Genomic DNA, 26,085 nt, shown 5'->3' with positions numbered 1-26,085 from the left:
AGCTGGGTTACCATTTGGTTCGCGATTAGTGTCAAAGATATGTTTAAAAAAACGATAGAAAAGCTTTTTTGCTTGTTTATTATTTTGTGTGGAATAATATGTTTGTTGCGAGAAAATGGCAGTTGCAAAGTTGTTCATTCCAAATTCGTTGAAATTAAGCAAATACAAGAAAGTAACTTGCAAGTGATAAACAAAAGTGTGTCAACAACTAATGAGAAATTTTGCAAACCCCATGGACATTTTGTATATGTTAAGACACACAAAACAGGAAGTTCAACTGTTAGATCTGTTTTCGCCAGATATGCGGCAAAAAACAATTTTTCAGTGGTAAAAATATAAAAATATTTAGAATTACAAAATGTACTACTTGTATATTACCCATATAGTATAGATTTTTTGTCTATAATAATTTTATAAATATCGTGTAAATGAATAAAATTTACTGATTAAACAATTACACTATTTTTTCTATTTAATGTAACCTATTATTTTAGTTTTACTCGACAATTGGCTATTTTCTACCTGGTTACCCCGGTTCAATAGACCCTCGGTTTTTAACAAAAGATGTTGGTGGAGTTATGATGCCATTTAATAAAACTGGTGGGTATATGGAAAACCTTAAACAACACTTCAGATACAGTTCATCTATGAGAACCTTGATGCACAAATCTACAAAGTAAAAAAAATTAGTCACATTTTAACAACTAGTTTACTTTCTACACTACAGAAGATCCTGGGATCGATTCTCAATGCTTACATTCTGTAGTGCCCTTAAGTAAGGCACTGTCAACGATATGAACTCTTACTAAGCCAGCACTTATTACCATCCTAATTATCGGGCAATTATTTTCTTTAATATCCTAAACTGCTAAAGGCAACTCGACACTGGGTCAGGGTAACGGTTGTTACTTTATGTTTAGGTATAGTGAATCAACCTTTTCTCATCGGCGATAATGATATATATATAGCAACTTTAATTTAACTTATTTTTGTTTTAGAAATTTTATTAGGCTTACTGCTATCGTTAAACAACTTTTTTTGAAAAAAAATATATTAATTAAATAAATCTTCGAAAATTTTAATATTTTATTAGTTTTACTTTTCTGATTTATTTTTTTTATAAATTTGTTTTTTTTGTTTTTTTAAATCCAAATACAGTTAAGAATTAAACGGTTGATTAAGTTAAATTTCTGTTGGTTATAAAATACTTATCAATTAAATAAAGGCTAGGAATAAACTTAGTTTTTTGTTTTATTTAATAACTAATCTAACTAGTATATTTAAATCCTTGGAAAAATGTAGTTATTATTATTTATATTTATAATATTTGGAAAAATGTAGTTATTATTATTTGTTTCAGATACTTTTCAGTTGTTCGAAAACCTTGGAGTCAATTTACCTCAGCTTTCTATTTTTATTATAAATCCATTAGTGAATGCAAACTTCGGTTGAATTGCAATATTTATCCATATTTTCATGTTTCTGAAGGGAAACCAATGTCCTTGTTAGATTATCTTCGGAAAATGGGAACTCGCTTAAACACGTCGGTGCCGTGGTATTTCAGGTTAGTATTTGTAAATGAGTCTTTGTAGAAGTTATGCAAAATATAAATGCTTTTTTAATGAAGAGGGAAAAATTATCAAGCCTACGACCTTGGACTAGATCCCTTTCTCACCGATGACGTCATTATAGAAAAAAAACTGAACCAACTGTCTAGCGAATTTGATCTGATACTAATAAACGAGTACTTTGACGAATCTTTTATTTTATTAAAAGTAAGACAATTATAGTTGTAATAAAATATGTACAATAAAACTGATTTTTAATGTAAATATATTTTAGGATATACTTTGTATGGACTGGAAGGATGTGGTTTATAGTCACTCAATGTTAGGAAAAGTTCAATATCAACATAATGCAGCTATATCTAAACAGGATCAAGAAATTTTTAAAAAAGAGTTCAAATTGGTAATATAATAATTCAAACTTTAACTTTAATTTGTAAATTGCAAGTTAATCCTAATTTTGATTCAAGTGTGAGTCTCACTTGTGCAAAACTTTTAAATCTGTCATCAATTGTAGGATATTGCACTATATACTTATTTTAATCGTACGCTCTGGAAGAAAGTCGATGAATACGGAAGAAAGAACATGGAAGAAGACGTTGCAAAATTGAGAAAACTTTTATTACAAAATAAAATGGGTACCAAACAAACCATTATTGATTCAAGTAACAAATTGCTAAAGCCAGATGATCAAATAATTCACAGGGCAAAAGACTGTTACAATATGGCGAAACAAAACTTTAATTCAAAAAGACAAATTTTAATTAACAAATTTGCAAAATTTGACACCTTGTCAGCCTCTTTTAAAAATGAGTTGGCTGATTATATGTTGGATAGTTCTGGTGGCTGCCCTTTGTAACAATAATTCTTTATTATTTTTCCTTTTTAATTTTAAGATTTTACAATATTTAAGACTGTTATTGAGTAAGATAATTTACAGTATGTAGTCTTCGTGGTGTAATGGTCAGAACACTCGGCTTCACTACATGAAGTCCTGGGTGTGATCCCCATTTTTCTCTTATAGTGATTAAACTGTAGCGCCCTTGAGTAAGTTGCTTTAAACGGTATAAGCTTCTGTTGGGCCAACACTTAATCAGCAACTTAATAAACGGGCAATAATAATCTATGATATTCCAAACTGCCACAGGCAACTTAAGCTGGGTCGAGATAACTAAAGTTACTCTATGTTTATTAGGTCATGAAGCCCTTTTCTCATTTTGTATAACCGTTTTAACTCTTATAGGGCGTACATTTGTGCTATTAAAGATATTGGAATATAATAAAAAAACAAAATTGTGAACGCGGTTTCGAATGTAGTATCTATTCTAATCCCTTTTTCTCTTCACTATATTACTACTAATGGCGCTTCTGCCGCGAACACTAAACATATCTAAATCATGTAACTAAAACCAATTTAAGTTAAAAGCAAATAACTTTATTGACGACAAATCTCTCACCTTTTATTCAACTAACCTTCAACCTTTTCTCTTTTATGTCGCTGGAGTTTAAGCATTTTTAAGACTCCACGTCATGTGACGTCATAAGTTTTTATAAACTTTATCAACATACCAATCACAAGTTTATGACGCCCTCCATTCGACAACTTGAAACTTGTCGTCGAGTAAAAGTTAAAGTGCACCAAAATAAGTTTAAAGGTAACTATTTCCAAAGTTTAGTAATTTAACTTGATAAATTTGTTTGTAGTAGTAAAATACAAGTTTATTCTTGTTTAAATACATTCTAATAACCTTCGTATTTTTTAAGACCGACTTTAACTTAATAATCCTGCATTAGTGACGTCATTACAGGTTAAATGACGTCACTTATATTGCCAATTCCTGATTAATAAAAGGTAAATGCATATTTTATATATGCAATAATATTTGGCTTTGTTAAATTGAAGTGATGCATCTAAAATTAAATAATATCTGTACTTAAATTAAAATTATTATAATAACTATGAGAATCTTGAAAATATTTTTTTCAATTTAAATTTATTTTTTCTTTTAAGTGATAAGTCAACATCATTTTTATGTTTATCTTATCACCAGCAAGTGACGTCATCGCTAACTACGTTACAATTGATAAGATTAAAACCGAAATAGGAACTTAACGCTTTTCGGCCCTATGCGAAAGGTAAATTATCTAAAATATTTTCTAATATTAATGTGATAATTGAATTAATTAGTTTAATTTTTTATATATATATAATTTTTTAAATAAAACTTTTTATTCCATGCGTATTAACCTAACTAACATAGTAGATAAAATTTTTTTTTAAATTTTAGATAAAACAAAATTTGGAGCTAATTATTATTGGTCAAGGTTGACCCCATATGACTTTATATATGTACTACATAACATGCCAGAAAAATTTCCCAAAAAATCAAAAATTTTAAAATCAAATTTAAACCTCGCCAATAGAACCGCATTGGTGTAACTAACGTATTTTCAAATAAAATTTTTTAAATATAAATAATAAATAAAGTTATGACATATTTATGTACCATATGATGTAAGCCAAAAACTAATTTCCAAAAAATCAAAAAATTTGGATCGAATTTAACTCACGATCAACGACTTTGGCTCCGGAAAGACATGTTGGTTTATACTTTTTTAAGAATACATTAGTTGTATTGTTACACTTTAATAATTATGTCGTAATTTAAATATAATAATTATGTCGTAATTTTGAAACACACTGTTGTTGTTATGGAAATTTAGTGTAATGTATATCTTGATATTAACAACTTAAAACTGGGTTAAAATAATAATATTTGTTTTTATAATATATATAAATGCTTGTTTGTTTATAAAAAATCAAAGATATGTAATATTCTTAGGTAATGTTTATACACATCCTTTTTTTTATTTATAAAAATAATGGTATTTTATCAGATCTAAAACTTTGTTAGAATAACTTAAATCTAATTGTTTTAAATCTATAAAACTTTCTCTTACTTGGCTTTCTCTTACTTTAAATTTTGGCCTTTCACTTTGCTTAACTAAATATTTTTACTTATTTCGGTCAGATATTAATTACCCACGTCCAGTTGATTTAACGCTTATTGTGCATATCATTGCAGGTTAATTTTTCAAGGTTTTAATTTTTTTAAATTAGCAATAGTCAGGATTCGAAACTAAATAGTCTTAAATTAGAAACGAATTACATAAAAATTATATTTTTAAGTTGCAGCCTTTGTGAAACCTTAAGCAAGTTACGCAAAAAGAAGAAAAAAAAAGGTAACAAAAAATATAGATTTGTAATGTATTTCGTACTCATTAACATTGTGGATAAAACATTTCACCGAAATACGCAACAACTTAAAAGTTAAAGAGATATTTTGTATCGCATATATTGACCCCATTGACCTTATAATAAACTTTAAATTATAGAACAAAAAACCGCAAAAAAATTTTAAATAGAATTTTAAAAGTACTAATAGAACCGCAATAGTTTAAATAAAATATTTTCAAAAAATATTAATATCTAAGAAAGTTATGACAAATTTATTATTATTGCTCAAATTTTCAAAACCTTAATTTAAATGTTTTATGAGGTGCGCCTTGATCTATTCTAAATAACATCCAAGATAAAACATTTGACGAAAATAAATATCCAATAAAACAAAAGTTTGGAAATATATAGTATCGCATATAATGTTCGCCCCAAAGTTCAAATCCCGATGTTGCCGTTTAAATCTAAATAAAAATTTTTAACATTATTAAAGCGTCAAGTTACATCTAATATCATCTTAAAAATATATAACTTAAAAAGATGAGATTACACATGATAAGGTAATTTAAGAGGGTGTTGTCCGAAAACTTTAAACCATTTCTTCACCATTCTATAAAAATGTGTCCACTAAATTTGATTTCATTTATTAACAACACTTGAACGAAAGAAACACTAAAATACTGAAAAAATGTCCAATAATACCCTTAGAAAAAAAAACGAAAAATTAAAACCAAAAAAGAGGTGAAACTTTTTGCAACAAAAAATACCCAAAGAAAAATAAAACACATAATTGAAAAAACTATGTACAAAAATGTAAAAAAGTTTTAAAAAATAATTCAGAGTTATTACTATCCAAATTTTGTAATAATCCAATTTTCTTAACCCATATTAATAAACTACAAAATAAAGTTTGTTTGTTTATTTTTTCTTGCCAGATTGGGTTATAGTTTTTGGATGAATCTAAAGTTTCTTCAATTACTGGGAAAATTCAGAGTCAAAATCTTCAACAGGAAAGGCAGATACTGGAAGAACCATATATGTTGCTATACATTCGCAAAGCCAGTTGCAAGATACTGCAGCGGCACCACATTGCTGTGCTATTTCTGCAACAAAATTACAAACGTTTTTTTCATAAAAAATTGAATTTTGAAACAAATTCTAAAAAAAGGTATTTAAAACAGATTACTGTCAAATTATCAAAAACCATTTTGCAGAATAGGTATTTTACTAACAATCATAAAGTTAAAATGCCATTTTTTGCTGTAAGACAATTTCTATTAATCCCTTTACCCTAACCTAGCACTAAAAAAAGCTCCTAAATTTCAAAAAAAATCTTAAATTTTGATAACAGAATACCTATTCAGGTTATTTGAAATATGTCTTTTCTGGAAATGTTTTTTTTTGCAATAATTGCACTTAAAAAAAAGTTTTTTTAAATAATATTAAAATTTACATTCCCTTTAATCTTTAAAACAAAACAAAAAAACACATTGCCAAATAACTAAAAAATACAGAAAAATATCATAACTTTACAAATAAACTCAGAAACAACAATCTTTTTAGAATATTCATTAAAACATCGTAAAAGTAAAATAAATAATGCAAGGAAATAAAATTACCTGTATAGTTAGGAATAGATGAATTGTAAGCATCAATATCGAAGATAATAACCTTGTTGTTGGAATTGATATCACCCAATAAAAGTGGACTATCAACCACCTGAGCACCACTTAGTTGACATAACTCCACAATTTGCTCTTCAAATACAAAGTTTAAATTATTTAGATTTAAAAAAATGACAATGTCTTGCACTTTTTTGAAGTGAAGTATTTTTATTTTACCGAAACCTAATTATTTATTTGATAATTACTATGAAAATAATCCAAAATTTTGTTGGTAAACTGGTAACTAAATCTAGCTATATTTTTTTTTATTTCTATTTTGTTTTTTTAAAAAGTATATTTGAAAATTTAATTAAGAACTTAAGTATTACAAAAACAAACCTGTTGTAAATACACTAAAAGGTGGAAAACAATAAATTGTGAAACCAGATAAAAGTTTTTCACTTTTTGGAGACAGGCGACATTTTTTGGGAGCGTTTAAAAAATCGTGGTCAATTTCCCCTGTTATTTCATAACTAAAAAAAAAAATTTTAAAATTCAATAAATTCACACAAATATTAACAGTGAATATAACAAATAAAACTTACTTAACAAAATAATAACAAAACTCTAAGTGCTAGGTTTACATATATATGTAACAACTATGTAATAGATAAAAAATATCATTTTTACTAAAAAAAACATTCTAATATAAAAAAATTTCCTAACAAATTGTACTGGCATTTTGTTATATTTCTATGTGAATGTTTAATAATAATAAGCAAATAAGACTTACCTTTCTCTTGGCAGAAGTTTTCTATTTTTAATCGAGTTAATTGCCCAGTGTATATCGACAACCCAAATCTTACTGCACAAAGCTTGCAAGTATCTAAAATAAATAAATTGGTATTAAATTTATATTTTACTTTCTGATCCTTTTTTTTCTAAAAGTAAATATAAAAATCGAAAAAAAAATTCAAATATTAAGTATTAAAGTGTTTATTTAAATGCAACCTTAATAATTAACAGTGTATGCTGCATAAAAATGATCAGAAAACAGTAACAAAAATATTTTAAAATAACATAAAAATGAGGTTACTTGAGTGTCCTGCTACACTTCAAATCATTAGAATTCACAATCAAAAAAGTGACTTTCCCTGCTTCAAATTTATCAAAAAAGTTCCCCCTAAACTTTTTAGTAAAATACTTTACAATATCTAGAGCTTTTCCATGGAGCCCACTACCCATAACACCAAGCCAAGTTCTAAAAAAATTAACGTTAAGAATTTTTTTTTCTAAATTTGGAAAGTACGTTTTGCATAGGAACAAAACTATAGCAATAATATTAGAAATTCAAACCCTTAAAGATTTATTAAAAATAAGTTTTACATTAAAAATTGTTTTGTATGAGTTTATTGGTAAGGAATCCATAGCCTAAACATAGGGTGATATGCATCACCCTAAACTAGTCTCGACTTTGGCACTTTTGGATATTATAGACCATATTCCCAAAAATTGTTAATTTGTAAATTTAAATGATACTATTAAGCTTTAATAATTATATATACATCAGTTTTTACAAAATTATGAAGCCTACCGGTCCCCTCTTATAGGAACGTTATCCAGTTGTAAATTACTTAAACTAGTGCCACGTGGAGATGCTATAGAATCTGACATCGTTATAGACTCACCTACAAGACAAATAAATAAAAAAAATTTAAAAATAAGCAAAAGTATAAAAAAAAATTATTTAATTTTTTGTTAAAAACATTTGTGTTTGCAAATAGAATACCATAATAGCAATAAATTTTACTGGCCAAGTATAGATTTTGTTTGATAAATTTTTTAAATTATTAAATAAAATTCTATTCTGTTAGCAAATTATTTTTGTTTATCAATACAGAGAGCAAATTACTTCTTTAAAAAAATTTGGAACTGTAATTACAAAAAAAAATCTCCAAGACAGCAAAGTGATGAGGTCCCCCATTACAAAGTATAAGTTTTTTCAAAAAGTTTCTTAAATTACAAAAAAAAATACATTAGCTATAAAAAATCTTACCACTAAAATGTTCCATATTATTCTGCTGATCAAAACGTGATACCACCAGCTGTTTTTTTGTTGGACACTCTTTCTTGCACACTACATGTTGGTTTTTTAGGTTTTCCTTATCATTTGATGTACTTTTGGTTTCGATTTGTTTCAAATTTTTATCACAAATTTCTTGCTGCAAAAATTTAACATAATTATTTTGGTTTTTGTTCTAAACTAGTTATATATTATACATGGAAATATTGTGAGGTTGATTAAAACTAACTTGTGTCTTTGTAGTATTTACATTTTCATTTTTAAAATGATTAGGTTTAGGTGAAAATCCACTTGTTTTATTTAAAGATGAATCAGAATTAAGTTTCTAAAAAAATCAATGAAAAAACTTTTTCATGATTAGAGTAATTCTTAAATACAATAACTAGCTATGGCCTGTATTTTAATCCGCCAAAATGTAAAAAAATTACCTAAATAATTAAAGGTCTTATACCACACATTATTCATAAACAACTAAAAACAAAGTAATGAAATAAGTTACTAGTTTATGTGAAGTAGTTGAACTCAAGTCCAGTGGCAAACATTTTTGAGATGCGATTTCGTTCACTATTGTATTGGCCAATTTTGTGTTTTTAGAACAGGTGTAGCTGCTTTGTTTATTTAAATTTTGTTCGCTATCATCAACTTTGATTTTTGAAATATCTTCTTGTGATATATTATGAGAATTCATTTCTGACATTTCACATGTAAATTCAGAAATTCTGCCACATAAGTAAGTTTTGTCAAATACATTTTTTTATTTTTAAATAGTTAGGCCTAAAACCTAAAACAAAATTAAATAAGACAAATATTACATGACTTTTAAGTAATTTGTTAAAACAAAATTTTTGTTATTATTTAATAACCTTTTTAGCAAATCATCAACTTCTTTGTTTTGCTTATTTAATGATTTTGTCGAAACTTGAGAAAATGAAGGTGGGACTGTCTGCAAAAACAAGAAATCAGGTTTTGACAAATTAAAAAATTGCGAACTACAGCCAAGGTATTATTTTATACTAGATTGTTAGAAAAATACCTCAGAACTTTTTGCAGGGGAAGACTTTACAATCTTTCCATCAGTATTTTCCATATTCTCAGTTTCTTGAACAACATTCAAAATATCTTCAACAGTTGATTCATATTCCTCATCACTGCACTCTGGGGGAGGAGAGGTCGGGCTATCTTGTATTACTTCTGGCAAGTTCTCATCGTTCTGTAAACAATTAAATTTTTTTTTTAAAGTGGATGTTGTTTTTTTTCATATTAGTCGATTGCCTGCCCTACTTACTGCTTTTAATTGTCATAATATGGTCACAACTTGCAACTTTTCTGCCTGTTATAATTTAACAGCACACCACAAATGACAGCTTTAATATTTAAAAGCTTATGAATTATTTTTATATATAGGCTATACATAGATTCGTATAAGTTATTCACCAACCTTTTATATATATAAATTTAAACTTAAATTACAAAGCAATTTAAGGTGAGGTCAACATAACACAATTAGATTAGAATTAAACATATATACATCAAATTTAAAAAAAAATAAACCAATTTGTTAATTTGGTTCACAGTATTTAATTAGTAATAGAAAAAAGTTGTAAAAGTAAAGTTATTATTTAATCAAGTGTAATTATCAAATTGTACTTTCTTTACATGTTAAAAAATTATACATATATAATAAAAAAAAAAGTAATAAAGCAATTTAATTTGTACCTCCTTTAGCTCCTTATCCATAACTGGTTTAGCCTTTATTGGGGAGTCTGTTTTTTTATAGGCTTCAGTACCAAGTAATGTTTTTGAGTTATCCAAAACACTAAAAGGTGTTTGGTAAGTATTTTGGGAGTCAACTGAAGCAGTTTTAGCTGTGGCTAAAAATAGTATGTACACTGTTAAATCCAAGAATATTAAAAAATTAATAGTTTATAAGAATAACACCTTTATAATAATATTTTAACAAAACAAAGGTATTTTTTTCTTGATACTTACTTTACCAATGTTTTAAGCTACAAAATCTTACCAAAAAAACAACATAAATCAAAATATTTAAGGTTTGTCATCAATTAATACAAGAGTATTGTCAATAATGATTTAAAAAAAATTAACTTAAGTATTCAAAATTAACTCTAACTTACTACTGTCAGAGATTTGAACACAATTAATAAATTTCATCTCATTTTTGCTTTTTTTCATCAAACTTTTATCATCATCGCTAGATATCTCCCTGGTTCTTTTTAAAGAGTTTAGTGATTGTAAATGAGCAATGTTTTGGTTTTCTGTAAACATATAAACAATTTAATTAAAATTTTTATATAAAAAAAAGGTTCAATTAAATACCTTAGGCAGACTTAAAATGAAAATAACAGTTTTAAAAAATTAATAAAAGTATGTTATAGTTATAAAACTTTTGCACCTCTAAATTTTATGAATACTTGTCTACAATATAATGTTCAAATAAAGTCTATAAAATAAGTTACACTGCCACTTGTGGTGAGCAGGTAAAGTTTTGCAGGCAACTATTAGGTAAAGTTGTGACCATATTATAACTACTAAAAGCCAACAAAGTGCAGACTATTAACTAATCTGTACAGTGGTACATATTTTAAATGTTTAAAAACGTTTAAATAAAAAAGAATCTTGGTTTGGTTAATTTCAATCTCAATTTATTAATATTTGCCTTTTAAAATTTTTGAAGCATTGTTGCTGTTCGGAAAATGAGCCGATCTTCGCCGAAATTTTCTCGATCTTAAAGGACTTGGATCTTTGTTGTCAGGCAAACTGCTGTTTATTGTAATCAAGTCATCTTTATCAAATTGATCAATTTCCGGATTTTGTTGTTTCTCTTGTTCTGAATTTATGTCATCAGTTGATGTTGTCATTTTTTCTTGAAAATGGGTGCTTTCATTTTCCATTTCAATAGAAGTTATGTTGTCATCTTAAAAATAGTAACAGTTACTTGCTTAACTTAAACCAAATTTAAAAGGATATATTTTAAAACTTGAATTTGTTTAACAAGTTAACAATTTTCAAATAAATTAAGTGTTTTTCTCAAAATCAAGATTTGAATTTTAAAAAAGGTGTGCTTTTATATTATTTAATAACTAACCGCCTTTTTCATTCTTTTGTTCGATCACACCAGAATTCGCTAATAGAAAATCTTTTACTGATGTTTTAAAGATTTGAAAATTTTCATTCAATTTTTCAACTTGGTTGAAATTTTTTAAATTTTGTGTCAACTTTTCTATTTTCCCAACCAACAGTTCCAGTTCCTTTAAATATAAAAAAAACAAATAATAAGTTTAACAAAAAAATTTGTAAATATTATTTAAGTACCTTAAAGCTCGAAAAAGAATCTTGAATTTGATTTGTCAAAATATTTTCACAGGTTTGTTCTTGAGATTGAAATAAAAGAGGACTGCACGGTATTTCAGATTCTTTAGAAATAACTTCAGGAATTTCTAAATAAAAATTAGACTTGTTTATAATTTAAATTTATTCTGATTTAAAAAATGTTTACATTAAACTTAATCAAAATTTAAAAACAAAAATTTAGACATATAGCCACATAACCTTTGAAAATACATGCAGTTTTAAAATGTACTAAAAGTTTTACAAAAAAGCAACAAATAAAGTAAATAGGCTACCGTTATTTTTAACAGGATCTTGACTATTCACTCCTATATACTTTGACAGAGTGTTTTCATCTAATTTGTTCAACACAACTTTTGCTTCATGTAAAAGGCCACAAGATGCCAACGTACGGTTAGGAACAAATTCAGAACTTGAAGTTTTGGGCCAAGTTGAAGAGATGTAATCAGTATCAGAATTTGTAAACAATTTGGAAGGCAAACATAATTCTTGTAACCGTTTCTCGCGTTCTTTAGCTTGTTTCTGGGCAGATCTGCTTAGAATACTTTTTCTAGCAGTGATCGGCTGTTTTCTTTTGTAAACCCCTGATTGACTTAACATATCCTTTTGGTTTTTTATGTATTCCTGAATCATACTTGAAGCACCATAGTTTAACAAGTCATCATTTTCAGAGTTGGATCGATTTCGAGTATTTCTGCATGAAGGAAAACTTTGGTTTTTGACAGGCGATAATTTTGATCTTAAACTTTTAGTTGTTTTGGAGGATTCTGGTTTAGTTTTAGGGGATGTCATATTCTTTTTTCTTTCCTCCTCTTCTTCGGAAGAAGTCCGGAAGATCCGAATCTTTAGTTTTGATCCTCCCCATCCGTTTGTGGTACACACCATGTCTGGAGAATCATCATTAGTTTGAGGAATATCATTAGCATGTGCATTCACTATTTCTTCCAAAGTATTCTCTTTTGATTTTGTTGTGGTCTTGGCACAAGTAGCATCATTTGCAGAGACTTTTGTTGAATTAGTATTAATAGCAATTTTAGCTTCATCCAGTAATTTTTTGGGTGAAGCGGAGACCACTGATTCTATGTTTTTATCTAATTTGATTGCAGGAGCGGTCTCAGAACTTTTGGATGCTGGAAATTTTCTTACAGGTTTCTTTTTCACCTTCGATTTACGAGATCCAAGCTGAATTTTAGGCATTTTCCTTGGTCTTCCTTTCTTTCTTTTTATCCCAGTTTTTAAAGCAGATACATTATAAGCGGTTTCTATTTCTGTTGAATTTTGAATAAAATCTACACTGCTGGTCTCTTTTAATATAATTTCATCATCAGAGTTATTGATATTCTGATTACAAGCAACAGGAGATAAGCCAGATAAGTCATCAGTCCTAGTTAGAAGTTCATTTACTTTATTTATGTCAGAACAAGGAGATGTTAAACCTTTGAGTTTTGTTATCACTGACACAGGTTCTTGATCAGAATTTACAGCCATTTCTTCTTGGCTTTCTGTTTGAATTATTATTAGATCAGCTTTTATATTTTCATGAGTAAAAATCTGACCATCCGCAGCAGTGGTAATATTGTTTTGTTCGCTTAATTCATTGTAAACCATTCTAGAAACATATTAAAATAAACTTTTTTTTTATATTAAAATTTTTGAGTTATATAGAGCCTATATATACAAAAAATATTTTAAAAAAGTTCATACTAATAAACATAATTAAAAAGTCTTTAAGTGATTAAATACGATTTAAAATATTGTAATTAAAATTACAAATGCTTAAATAAAAACAAATTTTTATTTATTAAGAAAACAACTCTTCATTTAGTTTACCTGCAAGTTTCCACTATTTTTTCACTTGAGTTATTAAGTTGGTTAAATAAAACATTTTCTTCAATTGTCACTGGTTTGTTGGTGGGAGTTGTTTCACTAAAGTCAAACAAACCTAATTGAACCGATGGCCTAAAAAAAGTTAATTTTAAAATTATGAAATTTTTTTATATACGTTGTTAGTTTTTTGCATAAAAAAATTATCAATGAATAAATAAGTTAATTACTCTTTAATAATAATATTGTGTTTCTTTTTAAAATATAAAAATTTGATCATTAAAAATTTTATTTTGCCTAAAACTAAATAACCAATAGTGTTTAAAGTGCAATATAATTAATACTACACTAATGATATCACTTCATCAAAAAACAAAGCCATTAATACCTAATTTTGTTGTCTTCAACTTTATTATCAATTTTTTCTTCAGTAACAATGTTGTTTTCTTCAACAACAGGCAGAGTACTTTCATCAGGGCTCTCAACAAAGTAGGCCGCACTCATTTGTGTAGGTTCTTCTGTTTCAGCAACACAAATTATCGGCATATCATCTAACCGTATGGCCTCCCTGTTTTCCATTAAGTTATCACATTTAAACTTTTTGGGTGAAACACAGGCAGTAGGGTGATTTGGAGTGGATTGTGATAGGTCTTGATTGTGAATCATGCCAATAGTTGTAGTTATCGTTATATTTTTCAAAACCTGAACAGAAGTATCTTCACTTGGTTGAGTACTTAACTCTGGTTGGTAAATGATCTTGTTTTTATCAGTAGAATTTTCTTTACTTTCTGTTACATCTTTTTTGTCAGTAGTTTTAGAATTTTCTTTTAAATTTAAACATTTTAGCACTTTATCAGTTAAATTATTTTCTAATTTTAATCCTGCTACTTTAGGTGTAGTTTTGGTTTCTTGGTCAGATTTTTCCATGTTTTCATGAACCTCGAAATTTTTGACATTACTATTCCGATGACTTTCAACTCCCATTTCTTTATCAAGTTTGCAATTTTCTTTTGTGGTATCTTTAGACTCTGGTGTCGAAAAGGGGGAAACACCTTGGGATATGCCCTTGACATCAAAAATATTTTGCTCCAACAACGGTTTAGGTCTTCTGATAATTTTCTTTCTCTTCACAATAGTTTTCTTAACAGGATGTGGTTTTACTTCTTGGGGTAAAGGCAATTCACCAAGTTGTGATACAGAAATGCAATCATCCAACTCGACTTCACAATTGTTCTCCTAAAAAAAGATTGTTTTTTTTAAATTAAAAAATCAATTTATAAATAAAACTTTTTTTGTGTTTGCTGATAAAAAGTTTAAGAATAGAGCAGTCAATTCCTAACACAATAACGTAGAAATGCGCAAATACATTTTTTGTCAACTGAACGTTACTGTATATAGATAGCTTATGAGCATATACATTAATAGGAAGCATAACATAATGGTGAGCAAACGTTTAGCATGAGATATTGGACTTACACTTTCTGTGGAGTTATTTAAAGTGTTATTATCGATTGCAGATAAACCAGGCTCCACATTTTCCAACCAGTTTATTACCTGTAAATATTATAGATAATAAATATGTAGAAAGTAAGTAAAAAAACAACAGCAAAATCTTACCTTATCCTCAAAGCCAAGTTGTGATGCTTGAGATACAATAGTTTTTGGTTCCTGACATTCTACTTTTGATTCACTGCTAGATTCAGAAGAATAAACCAATCTCTTAAAAAGCCTTGGATGTTCTAAAGTTTTAAAAAAGTGTAAAAAAACATACATAATATAAATATATTTATATACATTAATAAAATGTGTATAAATACCATTTTTATTGTTTTTAACTAGCCTATTTTTTATAGGATATTAAATTTATGTTAAAACTACATTTTTAATAATGTTTTACTAAACTAAAATGTAAAGCAAATATGATATGCAATAAATAACATATTTACCTAAAATATATTTATTTATGGCCGGACTAATTTCTTCGGATTTTAAAGCTTTAGATTGATCAGTACAATTATAACATACATTAATTTCCTGTGCATGACATAGTATAGCAGTAGTGGCATCATTCTTTGTAACTGTAAGATTTTTGTTTAAGTTTTTTGTTTGATTTTCAGCTAAATCAGTAGCAGTGGCCTCATTTTTGACCCGATTTAAAGTATTATCATGGCTATTTGATATGTCGGGAGTTTTTTGAGTATTTATTTGGTCTGGTATCACAGACTGAAGAGAGGAACTATTTTTCCAGTGCACATGGCAAGATTTTTTCCCATTAGGTTTACTGTCATCTTTTCTTTTTGAAGATGTACCTTTTTTCTTACTGTTATTTAACTCCTTTTTACCCTCATCCACAGGTTTGTCTGTTAAACACTTGGTTTTTGTAACTTCTTTGTTTTTCTTTTTGGAAGACATTGATATTTTGTTTTCTTTCTTTTTTAATGTTTCTATAACCAATTTGTGATTTTGCGCAGATACTATCGACTTAACAATTTCAGTATCTTGAGGTGATACTGGTACATTTTTAGCTGTTGGTTTGTTTTCATTCATTGATTTTGACAAATTTTTGTTTTTAGATATGTTTTTGGGCATAATTTTGTCTTTTTTATTTCCACAGTTTTTAACAACCAGTTTTTTCTTGCCTTTTTTCATAACCGGTTTTGGCTTTAACTCCGTTTGACTTAGTGGGAACAAGAATGGATCTCCAACAGGTAATTCTGCAATTTTTTTCTTATTTCGAGTAGTTTTTAGAGAAATATTCATCCCAGTTGATTTTGTTGGTCCTTCAGGTTTTAAAGCAGATTTGTTGTCTTTACCTTCAGAAATAAAAATTTTATCCACAATATCAAGCATATCCGGCGTACACTTATCATTTCGACTTATTGGCTCCGAATCAAGAGACTGTATATCTTTTTTATTAATTTTTTTCGAAATTTTCTTGTCACAGATTTTTTTGGTATTTTTAAATAAAGTTTTTTCAGGTTGTTTTTTAACTTTGCTAGTTGTTGGATTACAAGTTTCATTATCTTTTTTATTAGGCACCCAAGCTGTAATAAAATAAATAAACTTTATTAAATCTTTAAGTATTATTTTTCAATGCAAGACTGCACTACACACTTGAATTACCAAAAGTTTTGCAAAACAAGCTAATACCTAATGAAAGATCAGTTTCCATTGCATTATGAATAGAATTAATTGCAGATACTACTTTATCCAAGTGTACAGTTCTTGTATGATTTCTGTAAATTGATATAAAAATATATATATAAACAAAAATGTTATCAAATTTATAATTTAAAAAAATAAAAAAAATTACCTTTTTGTAATTATAGTTTTACAAAGTGGGCATAAAGTTGAAGCCTTTCCATTTATTGCCCGTGTTATGCATTTTAAACAAAAGTTATGCCCGCATCTACAAAACAATAAACAGTAAATATACAAAAGTGTTGAATCAAAAATTTAGGAGTTTTTTATTTTAAAAAGGGAACTTTTGAAATGTTAAATTTACTTGGTGTTAACAGGGTCGTTAAAAGTTTCCAAGCAAATTGCGCACTTGACTGCAGCCTCAAGATTCTCCAAACAAATCTTTACAGTTTTTATTCTTGGGTCCATATTAAACTATGGCATACTTTGTGTAAACTTAAGGCCTACACTTTCTCAGCATAAAATAAAAACAACAATTTTTTTTAATTAAAAGTTTTATAACCGATTAAAAAAAACATTTTTTATAGTGCCTATATAAATGATTTTTGGTGTATATCTTTATTTTTTATGTGGAAAGGTTGAATGCACGACCTAAACATAGAGTAACAACTGTTACCCCAGCCCAGTCTCGAGTTGCCTGTGGCAGTTTGGGATAGGGTCACATGGGGGGGAATGAATATAATTTGAAGTTTGATGAATTGTAATTTTTTAATCTTTTGTAATAGAAAAGTTTTTTAATTTAAAAATGAGATTATGTATGTAGACAATATATATGTGTAATTTTACTACCTTGCTACAATTAAATTAGGTAGTTTTATTAATTTAAAAAAAAAAATTGAGTATTCATTAATCTGCAAGGTAAAACTCATTTAAAAAACTATTGTACTCCTTTTAAACTTATTGATTATTGAAATGAGTATATTAAAAGCATTTAAAAAAAGTTTTTTAACATAAAACAAAACACAACAAGTAAATGCACTAACTTGTAGTTACTGTTTTAAACAAATTTTGACAACTTAAAGTTTACTTTGAAAAACTAAATTTAAAACAAAAGACAACTTTGTTTGTATTATTTTACAACCCCTGCCAACATTTAACAACATTCTACATATTTTTATTTTGTAAATTAAAAAAAGTAAAAATATTAAATATAACTTCTATTAAGGTGCATATGTTGGTACAGTTCAATACATAGGTTTTATAGTTGTAAAAAATAAAGATACTTGGCGCAAACAAGCTTTAAAGGTTAAAGATGGGTTAATTAATAATAATTTAGGTAACCTTAACCTAGTGCATAGTGAAACTTTTCTGTTAAACTGCCTTATTATACTAATATTTGTTAAACCCATTTTACCCCATGATATTTTTTCTGTATACTCATTTCACCCCGATTTTAAATTTTTATTCTAATTTTACCTGTGAAAAAAACAGAGGTTAAATGCATAGTGGGTTTTAAACTTGGACACATATGCAATAACTTACAGCAGTAAAAATTGATCTGCAGGACATAAGTGTTTCCGAAAAATTAGATTAATTTTTGCATGAAATTTTTTTTTTTTTGTATGTTAAAAAGTATTATAGAAAACATATATTAAGAAATAATTATTGTTTATTTATTTTATTATTATAACTTGTACTACACATTACTAAAAAGAAAAGTTTGTATCAACACAGAAAAAAATTAAGATAGGTTTTTATGTAACATACTCATTTCCCCCCCCCATACACTCATTTCACCCCATGTGACCCTATTCAATATTATACATTAAAATTGCCCGATAATTATGCTGCTGAATAAGTGCTGGCCGAGCAGGAGTTCATACTGCTTATAGCGCCTTACTCAAGAGTGCTACAACATAAGAGCAGTGGGGATTGAACCTACGACTCCATGTCGTGTTCTATCACTACACCATGCTGTCAGTTGTGTTGGTTTACTTTCATAATTTACACTTTCAAATTCAAAAACCAAATAAAAATGATACACCAAAAAAACAGTAAAAACACAAAATATTGCACTATATTGCTAGTTTTTATTTTGTTAAAAAATTAGAACGGGTAAAAAACATATATGCGCTTTGGCAGTTTGGCGCCATTTAAAAAAACAGTTTGTTAGTTAGTTAGTATAGATATTTATTAAAAAACCTTGCAAAAGTGCATTTTGAAGATGCTTACAAAAACGTTGGTCATAACTGACTTACTTTTTGTTTTAATAAATTTAGGACTCTACTATTTTAAAAATGTTTATTATTATTCTACAGGCAAAGGTTTTTAATTTTCGCACAAAAACTCACATGGAAAGGAGATACTTTAAAGAAAAAAAAGTATTTGCCTTTAAGTAATAACTGACGAAAAAGGAATATGAAAAATACATACTTTGTAATGTTTTTATAACCATAATTTTATAAAATAATATTTTTTATGTAAATTACTTGTTACATAAAGTCATTTTAAATATGTAGTAAATGCTTGACTAAATATATAGCCAAAATCGTGACTAGCCTGTAATCGACATTTAATAAAACAATTACAAAGGCTTCGTAAATTAACGTGCAGCGTAAAAGTATATGTAATCATTCACTTATATCAAATTACAGCTACACAGTGCAAACGTAGTAAGTTTAAACAACAGGAAGAACTTCGTATACTTTACTTCAGTTTGTTTAGTTAAGTACAGTTGTTGGTTAATTAATAATTTTCCTTTTTGGTAATTGCAGTCTTATTGTAGCTTAGCATACTGTACTTTGTTACATGAAAGTATAAAAATATAGAAAACCTAGTCTTAACTCCTATTATATTTTTTATTATAGCCCTATTCTAGGAGTAAGCAAACTTAGTAAACAACTAGTAATGTTATCTATAAATAGAATTCAGGAAACATTAACAAAGGCATAATCGTTTGGCAAACAGGATTTTTTTTAATTCGTGTAGATAAAATGGTAATTAAAATTGGACAGTAGCCTATTGGTTAATATTAATATAAACTCGTTGTCAAAGTATTGCATTTCATGTCATATTTGGCTTGTTAAAAATGACGTCATTATGGTATGACATGCGAATTCATCGAATTGTTTACAATATTTATTTGGTTTTTTGCTTTATATGCATCGAATTAAGAGATGATCTTAAAAAATGGGTTAACATTAAGCTAGGAAGTAAGTACTTAAGTTAAATTAAAAATAAAAAGGGCAAACCTGTTAAAAAATATTAAATCCCAAATTTAAACATAGAAAAAATACCCAGAAACCAACGACAGGAAGAAGTTTTTGAAAAAACCAACGTCGACTTAAGTCGAGCCCAGATTATTAAGTATTTTTTTCGCTTGAACAAATATTTACTAAATTGTGATTAAACTATTCAGCTTACAACATAAATATATGCAAACATATATTTGCTAACACTAATAAATATTTAATAATATTTTATTTTAACACAGTTCCTTGGCAAGTTTACGATACAACTTGTATCAATTCTTATATGTCGATATTAAAAGAAATGCGATTTTGCACAAACCAAGCCCAAATCCTGAACTGCTAAAGTTTCCGAGCCAAAAACCATGCCGGTAGTTATAACCTTTGCAAATAAATATTCCTAAACTAAAAAATGCATTTTCTGATTAATGCATTGAGTGGCATAGTTTATAATTTTCTTAAAAATAAACAGAAAAAGGGATTAAACAGGGACAAATAAAAACTATTAAAATTCGTTTTATTTAAGATCGTTTAAAAAGTTTTAAAAATAACCTTTTATAAAGTCGTTTTTCGATTTCGTTACTTTATTTTATTTAAATCCATTTCATTAATTTCCTCTGCATCCCCTTCCTAAACGTGTTATTTTCTGTTAGGCTTCAACATTCGGTTTTGTTGACATTTAAACACGTTAAGGCTACAAAACTTTTTATGCAAATACACAAAAAACTATTTTAAATAATAGTTTTTACTAGTATAAGACTCTGTTTATGCCCAGTTATCGTGTAAGCAAGCCCCTGCTTCGGTAAAATATAGTTAATATTACATGTTTCATATAGGCTTTTAGATTATGCTGAAATTGACAAACCTCTTATTGTCGCTTTTGGATCATGTTCTTGACCCCCGTTTATGGGTTCACTTGCTAAACTTAAAGATGTATCGCAATCTTATGGTGATAAAGTGAACGTTGTGGTTGTCTATATCGAAGAAATGCACGCTGCAGATCAGTGGTCATTAAAAAATAACAAGTAATACAAAATACCGGTTATATCTATCAGTCATTTATTTTATAACCTAATCTATTTCTTTTTTTGTTGTATATATAAATAGGTAATTTGCTAATACTTAATTTAAAAAAATATATCGCCTAAATTTTAAGTTAGATGTACAAATTTCTCGCCAAGCCAATAAAAGCTTTGGCAAATTTAAACTAAAATAAATTTTAAAAACAGTGTTTATTGGTGGCTATAATTGGCAAGCTATTTATTGTTCATTTCAAACTACAGATTTGTCGTTAATGTTCACACTAAGATAGATGAGCGTTTTGAGGCCGCTAAGCTTTTTAATGAAGAATGTCCGATGAAATTTGACATAGCCGTTGACCAAATGGACAACCGAGCCAATCACGAATTTGGTGCGTTGCCCGAACGACTGTTCATTATACTAAATGGCAAACTAGAATATGTAGGAGGTATTGGACCTTATTATTACAGCATTGCCGAGATGGAAAAAAGTTTAAATTCATTAATGAAAAGACAGTAAATATTTAAATTGTAATTGTGTTTTTGTTTGTAATAATGACCTTTTCCATTAGCTTTAATTTTGCCAAACTTGTTTTATTTTGCTTTTATTTTAAAGTTTTGCAAATGTAATATGTTAAGATAATGAAGAATTTTTCTGAAACTAAAATAAAGAAAAATTTGGAAAAAAACTTGATATACTACAACAAAAAACTTTAAAATTTTAGATGTAATATGCGCAATATATTTTTTTTATTTTCATACTTTAATTTATTTATATTATTTAATTTTGGTATTGCTTAGCCTGCTTTTCATTGCAAGTTTGTTATTGTAACATACAGCGAAATTGAATAACGGTACTTGTAATTTACGTTTGCTCATGTTTTTACAAGCGACAAAGTTACATAATTTCATTTCCATTGTATTAAATTACTTTGTTCTGTACATCTGAACGCATAACATAACAATATTTGATATTTTTAAAACCGTAATAAACAATTATTTTAAATAGTTGAACTTTATGTTTTTTAATTTGGTTTAACACAGAGCTACCAGCAAAGAAAATTAATATCAAAAAGAAAAAAAAAATTAATCTGTTATAAGTTAATGGTGTTCAGGCTGTTCTTTTATTAGAAAATATTCTTTGATAGGTTTATTGTTTCTCGCATTGTTTATTACAACGTGGTAAACATGATATCATATTGGGCGTCGCGTATATAGGTTCGAATAAAAGAATCATAAGCCTAGGTCATTAGCTGGGTCAGTTCGTTTCAAAAATATAGCGAATTAATTTAATTAAGAAATATTAATTTTAGGTAAGTATAAAATATCAAATTTTACTATTTTAAAATTCGTTACATTTGAGTGCATTGATACAATGTCAGTACAACAGATAACGTTTTGAATTTTTTTATGATTGCTTTGATTTTAAAGTAAAGGCAATATGTCTTTATTTAAATTATGTTGCATAGGATTAGGTTGGTAAAGTTATATATATATATATATATATATATAACGGATTTTTTACTACATGTTTATGTGATAGTATAAGGATAATTTGTCTATCGTTATACAGCTAGTTTTAAACTTGTCTATCGTTATACAGCTAGTTTTAAAAAATGGTCTGATATGATAATAATACATAACATAGTAGTAACCCTTCAATTTTGTTTTAGTTTCTCGGCGAGGTAAAAGAAAAAGGAGAAAAATAAGAGATCAGGAAGAAGCAGAAAGGCGAAGATTAGAAATAGAAAGAAGAAAAAGAATGGAAGAAGAAAATGCCAAAAAAGCTGCAGTAACCTTGATTGTTATTACGTGTAAGCCATCTTGCCTTGTTATTTTATGGCACTTTATTTTTAGGTTGTAAAGTTTGATATTTTAACACCAAGCATAATGGAATACCTGAGCAAGTACATCGGCTACGAATGGAATTTACTCGCATTTAATCTCAACTTAACACGTGACGAAATTGCTAAAATCGAGTGCAAACATAAAGACAACAAACAGAAAAATTATCAGGCAACTAGGATTTTTTTTATCGTATAAGTCTAATATAAAATTTACTAATAATTTTTAAAATGACATTAGCTCTTTAAAGTAACTCATATTTTTTATTGCTAACTATAAGATGTTAATATTGTGGCTGGATCGACATGATGGTGATAAAAAGCGGATGCGAAGCCTTGTAACTGCTTTGGAACGCAGCGGCAGAAAAGACTTAGCCCAGGTAAAACTATAAAAAATAAAGTGATAAAGTGATATCATCGAATTTTTTTAAAATTTTTTTCCATGTCCCCTTTAGGGGAAAGGTTTTTTGATATTTTTATTGAGCAAAGGTGTGCTATTGGAACGTGTTTGAGCCATCCGTAAACGCCTGGCTAAAAGGCGAAAGCGTGGTGTTGGTTCGGCTCGTAGTCTGATGACCGGTTCGCCACACTACACTACCAGACTACTTTCATCGAATCTAATTTTGTCCCTGTTCATATTTATAAATGATCTTGTAAAAATATTAATTGGTAAAAGGTCACGTGACTTTGTTTATTAATTTTAAACGCTTATTATTTTGTTTTTTTAAGAAAATGCACTGCGCCCAATGGTCGGAGCAATCTTTCTCCGACTTTGAGATGCCGACCAGGTTTCCAATGCTTGTGAGGATAAACAAAGTGCGCCCGCGTACGGCGAGAAGTCTAAGCGCCCCAGTAATCAACGACTTAAATCCTACAACTTGTAATCCAGTTCATTCGTTAAACCCACGATTTATAGCAGTTATGTAGCATAATAAAAGATGATAATTTCGAACATATTTTGTACATGTTGCATTTAAAAAACATCAAGCAAAAATTATTTGTTGCTGGTATAAACTTTAACAATATTTAAACTTAAAAGTTTATTTTTTAATCACTTCACTTTTTTATATATTTTTAATAAAAAATACCCATAATTTAAATTTATGCAAATTTTGTAGACGAATTTAATTGATCGGTACATAAGCCTTTAAATACCTTTAAACTTGCCTTTTTCAAAACACCTAAAAATGATTTATTTGTATTTTTTTATTATATTAAAATAACGATCAACCCATCCATCATTTGTCAAGTTAAAATAAATACAATAATAATCACTTAAATTTCAAATTTTTGATTTATTAAAATTTTTGTGCGAATACGTATTTTTAAATTGAGCCTAATCGCATTTGTCACAACTTACGATCTGTCCAATAAGCGGATGCCCAGCAACGTCAAGACATTTAATGCGAACAAATGAAAGTTGACTTTAAGGCAAAAACTAAATTAGTCATGGACATGAGTCATACATTTCTTAAATCCCTAAAATCAATATTGTGGTGATGCGTACCAATTATTTCAGAAAAATCCTCCACGAAATAGGAAAATACTTCCGCTGAATTTCGCGTATTTTCAGCCTAAAAAATGACGTATTCGTTCTTATAAATTACAGAGTTACAATGTAGGTCGAATGGAGATCAAAAATTTAAAAATGTAATTTTGTCACCGATTTTAGGTGATTTTGCTTAATTCTGTCGCCAAGTCAAAATAAATTCTGACGCAGAAATGTCGTCACAGTTTTTAATTCCACTCGTTAAACGGTGACTGATTAGTTTAAAAGTCACCCAGCGTTATTTGTTTTAAAATTATTTTGTTTTAAACAGTAAAACGTTAAACTATCGCAAGAAAAAGCACCTTTCAATTATTAATGAGTGAGGTTCTGTCTGCTAAGTACGTGACATTGTGACGTCATGATATATTGCAATAATGCTTTGTACGAAATGGTTGAACTCGAAATTTTAAAGATATTGTCAAAAATTATAATATTGTTTACATCTAAAAAAAATTTTGGAAAGTTGCAATAATAAATAATTTAAAACTTAGAACTTCCATTAAAGTTATCTTAACACAAAAAATTTTTTTTTTATAAAAAAATATTGTATCACTTATAGTTTACGGTCCTCTAAAAAATTAAAACCGTAAAAGTAATGAGATGCCAGAACTGTATAAGTAACAAAAACATCATATATTATTTATAGCGATTATAAAATTAAAAATAATAAAGTATCATAATATAAATGGAGATTATAAAGTTGGGGTTAGAATATGTAGATTGAAGTATATACATTTTAAAGTTTTTTAAACGTAATGATAAATTTGGCAAGGACCGTAAAGTTAAAGAGTTTGGTCCATAATCGTTAAATTATGAGTGACTTAATTTTTTTATAACAAATATTCAATATGAACCCCTAAACAGTATAAAAATTGGACATTTTTTTTAAAAAAGTGTTGACCTTTTTTATTTATTTTCATTCAAAATTTCAATCAACTATCAATTGTAAAATACCTATTTGTTATTTTAAATCTTGTTTTTTTTATCGTAACATTTTATTATTTGTTTGTTTATGTGTTTTTAGTTTTTTAACACAATTTTAAAATTAATTTATCGTTCATTTTTTTATTTTGCAATTAAAAAAAACTAAAAAACTTGCCATTAAATGTAACTTTCTTAAAATCGGAAAGAAGGCTACGAAGTCATATATTTGAGAGAATCGAATAAAGAAAAAAGTGAAAGGAGAAGAGAACTGAGCGCTGTTTAAATAAATACCTTCAACCTTTGTCGGTGTAGGCTAACAGATTAAATAAGGTGTTATAGTTATGTTTAAATAAAAAGAGCAACGTACGATTAATATATAGCTTACGAAGTATAGCTTATGAAGTTTAAACAAATATTATAATATTGATGCGTTTTTAATAGTTAAGAAACACGAATACAAATTTTCTAATTTTTTTTGTTAACCTTTACCCAGTTGCTGTTTTTAATAACTGGTTTTGTAAGTTACTACTGAGCTTGGGCATTTTTCAGTTTGTGTACATAACAGAATATTTTAAGTAGATATAGCGTATATATAGATAAAGAGAGAATACAGAACATTACACTGTGGCATGCTGTGTGCTGTGGCTTTTGGGTATAGGCGGAAATAATACAAATTT

The 26,085-nt window shown here is 27.6% G+C and overlaps 4 protein-coding genes across 5 annotated transcripts; 3 read left to right on the top strand and 1 right to left on the bottom strand.

The window, feature by feature from the left end:
• The first annotated feature begins 39 nt into the window (after positions 1-39).
• Positions 40-2,708, top strand: LOC145742412 (galactosylceramide sulfotransferase-like). Its single transcript, XM_082560190.1, has 6 exons — positions 40-327; positions 495-676; positions 1,361-1,564; positions 1,628-1,775; positions 1,843-1,968; positions 2,083-2,708. The coding sequence occupies exons 1-6, from the start codon at positions 40-42 to the stop codon at positions 2,422-2,424; spliced, it is 1,290 nt and encodes a 429-aa protein (XP_082416316.1). The 3' UTR covers positions 2,425-2,708.
• Positions 2,709-5,574: 2,866 nt separating this feature from the next.
• LOC145742411 (uncharacterized) lies at positions 5,575-17,331 on the bottom strand. Its single transcript, XM_082560189.1, has 24 exons — positions 17,189-17,331; positions 16,997-17,092; positions 16,834-16,919; positions 15,630-16,727; positions 15,301-15,422; positions 15,160-15,237; positions 14,072-14,919; positions 13,690-13,818; positions 12,135-13,468; positions 11,824-11,948; positions 11,597-11,759; positions 11,168-11,425; positions 10,626-10,766; positions 10,207-10,361; positions 9,524-9,700; positions 9,354-9,433; positions 8,990-9,209; positions 8,464-8,629; positions 8,002-8,095; positions 7,504-7,668; positions 7,201-7,293; positions 6,807-6,940; positions 6,423-6,560; positions 5,575-5,906 (listed from the first exon to the last, which is right to left on the bottom strand). The coding sequence occupies exons 1-24, from the start codon at positions 17,290-17,292 to the stop codon at positions 5,779-5,781; spliced, it is 6,132 nt and encodes a 2,043-aa protein (XP_082416315.1). The 5' UTR covers positions 17,293-17,331; the 3' UTR covers positions 5,575-5,778.
• Positions 17,332-19,683: 2,352 nt separating this feature from the next.
• LOC145743193 (thyroxine 5'-deiodinase-like) lies at positions 19,684-22,036 on the top strand. Of its 2 annotated transcripts, none has more exons than XM_082561107.1 (5): positions 19,684-20,036; positions 20,112-20,190; positions 20,318-20,443; positions 20,909-21,097; positions 21,356-22,036. In XM_082561107.1, the coding sequence occupies exons 4-5, from the start codon at positions 20,979-20,981 to the stop codon at positions 21,609-21,611; spliced, it is 375 nt and encodes a 124-aa protein (XP_082417233.1). In that variant the 5' UTR covers positions 19,684-20,036; positions 20,112-20,190; positions 20,318-20,443; positions 20,909-20,978; the 3' UTR covers positions 21,612-22,036. The 2 variants fall into 2 exon arrangements, with proteins under 2 accessions (XP_082417233.1, XP_082417234.1); XM_082561108.1 differs by having other exon boundaries at positions 19,698-19,820.
• A 440-nt stretch (positions 22,037-22,476) lies between these two features.
• LOC145743192 (uncharacterized) lies at positions 22,477-24,163 on the top strand. Its single transcript, XM_082561105.1, has 5 exons — positions 22,477-22,566; positions 22,765-22,883; positions 22,949-23,107; positions 23,217-23,315; positions 23,665-24,163. Exons 1-5 carry the CDS (start codon positions 22,533-22,535, stop codon positions 23,860-23,862), a joined length of 609 nt encoding a protein of 202 aa, XP_082417231.1. The 5' UTR covers positions 22,477-22,532; the 3' UTR covers positions 23,863-24,163.
• Positions 24,164-26,085: the final 1,922 nt, after the last annotated feature.

This window comes from Corella eumyota, chromosome 2 (assembly GCF_963082875.1).
Source record: "Corella eumyota chromosome 2, kaCorEumy4.1, whole genome shotgun sequence".
Classification (NCBI taxonomy): domain Eukaryota; kingdom Metazoa; phylum Chordata; class Ascidiacea; order Phlebobranchia; family Corellidae; genus Corella; species Corella eumyota.
The sequence above is the reverse complement of the archived record's forward strand: the minus strand, read 5'-3'. Positions and strand labels throughout refer to the sequence as shown.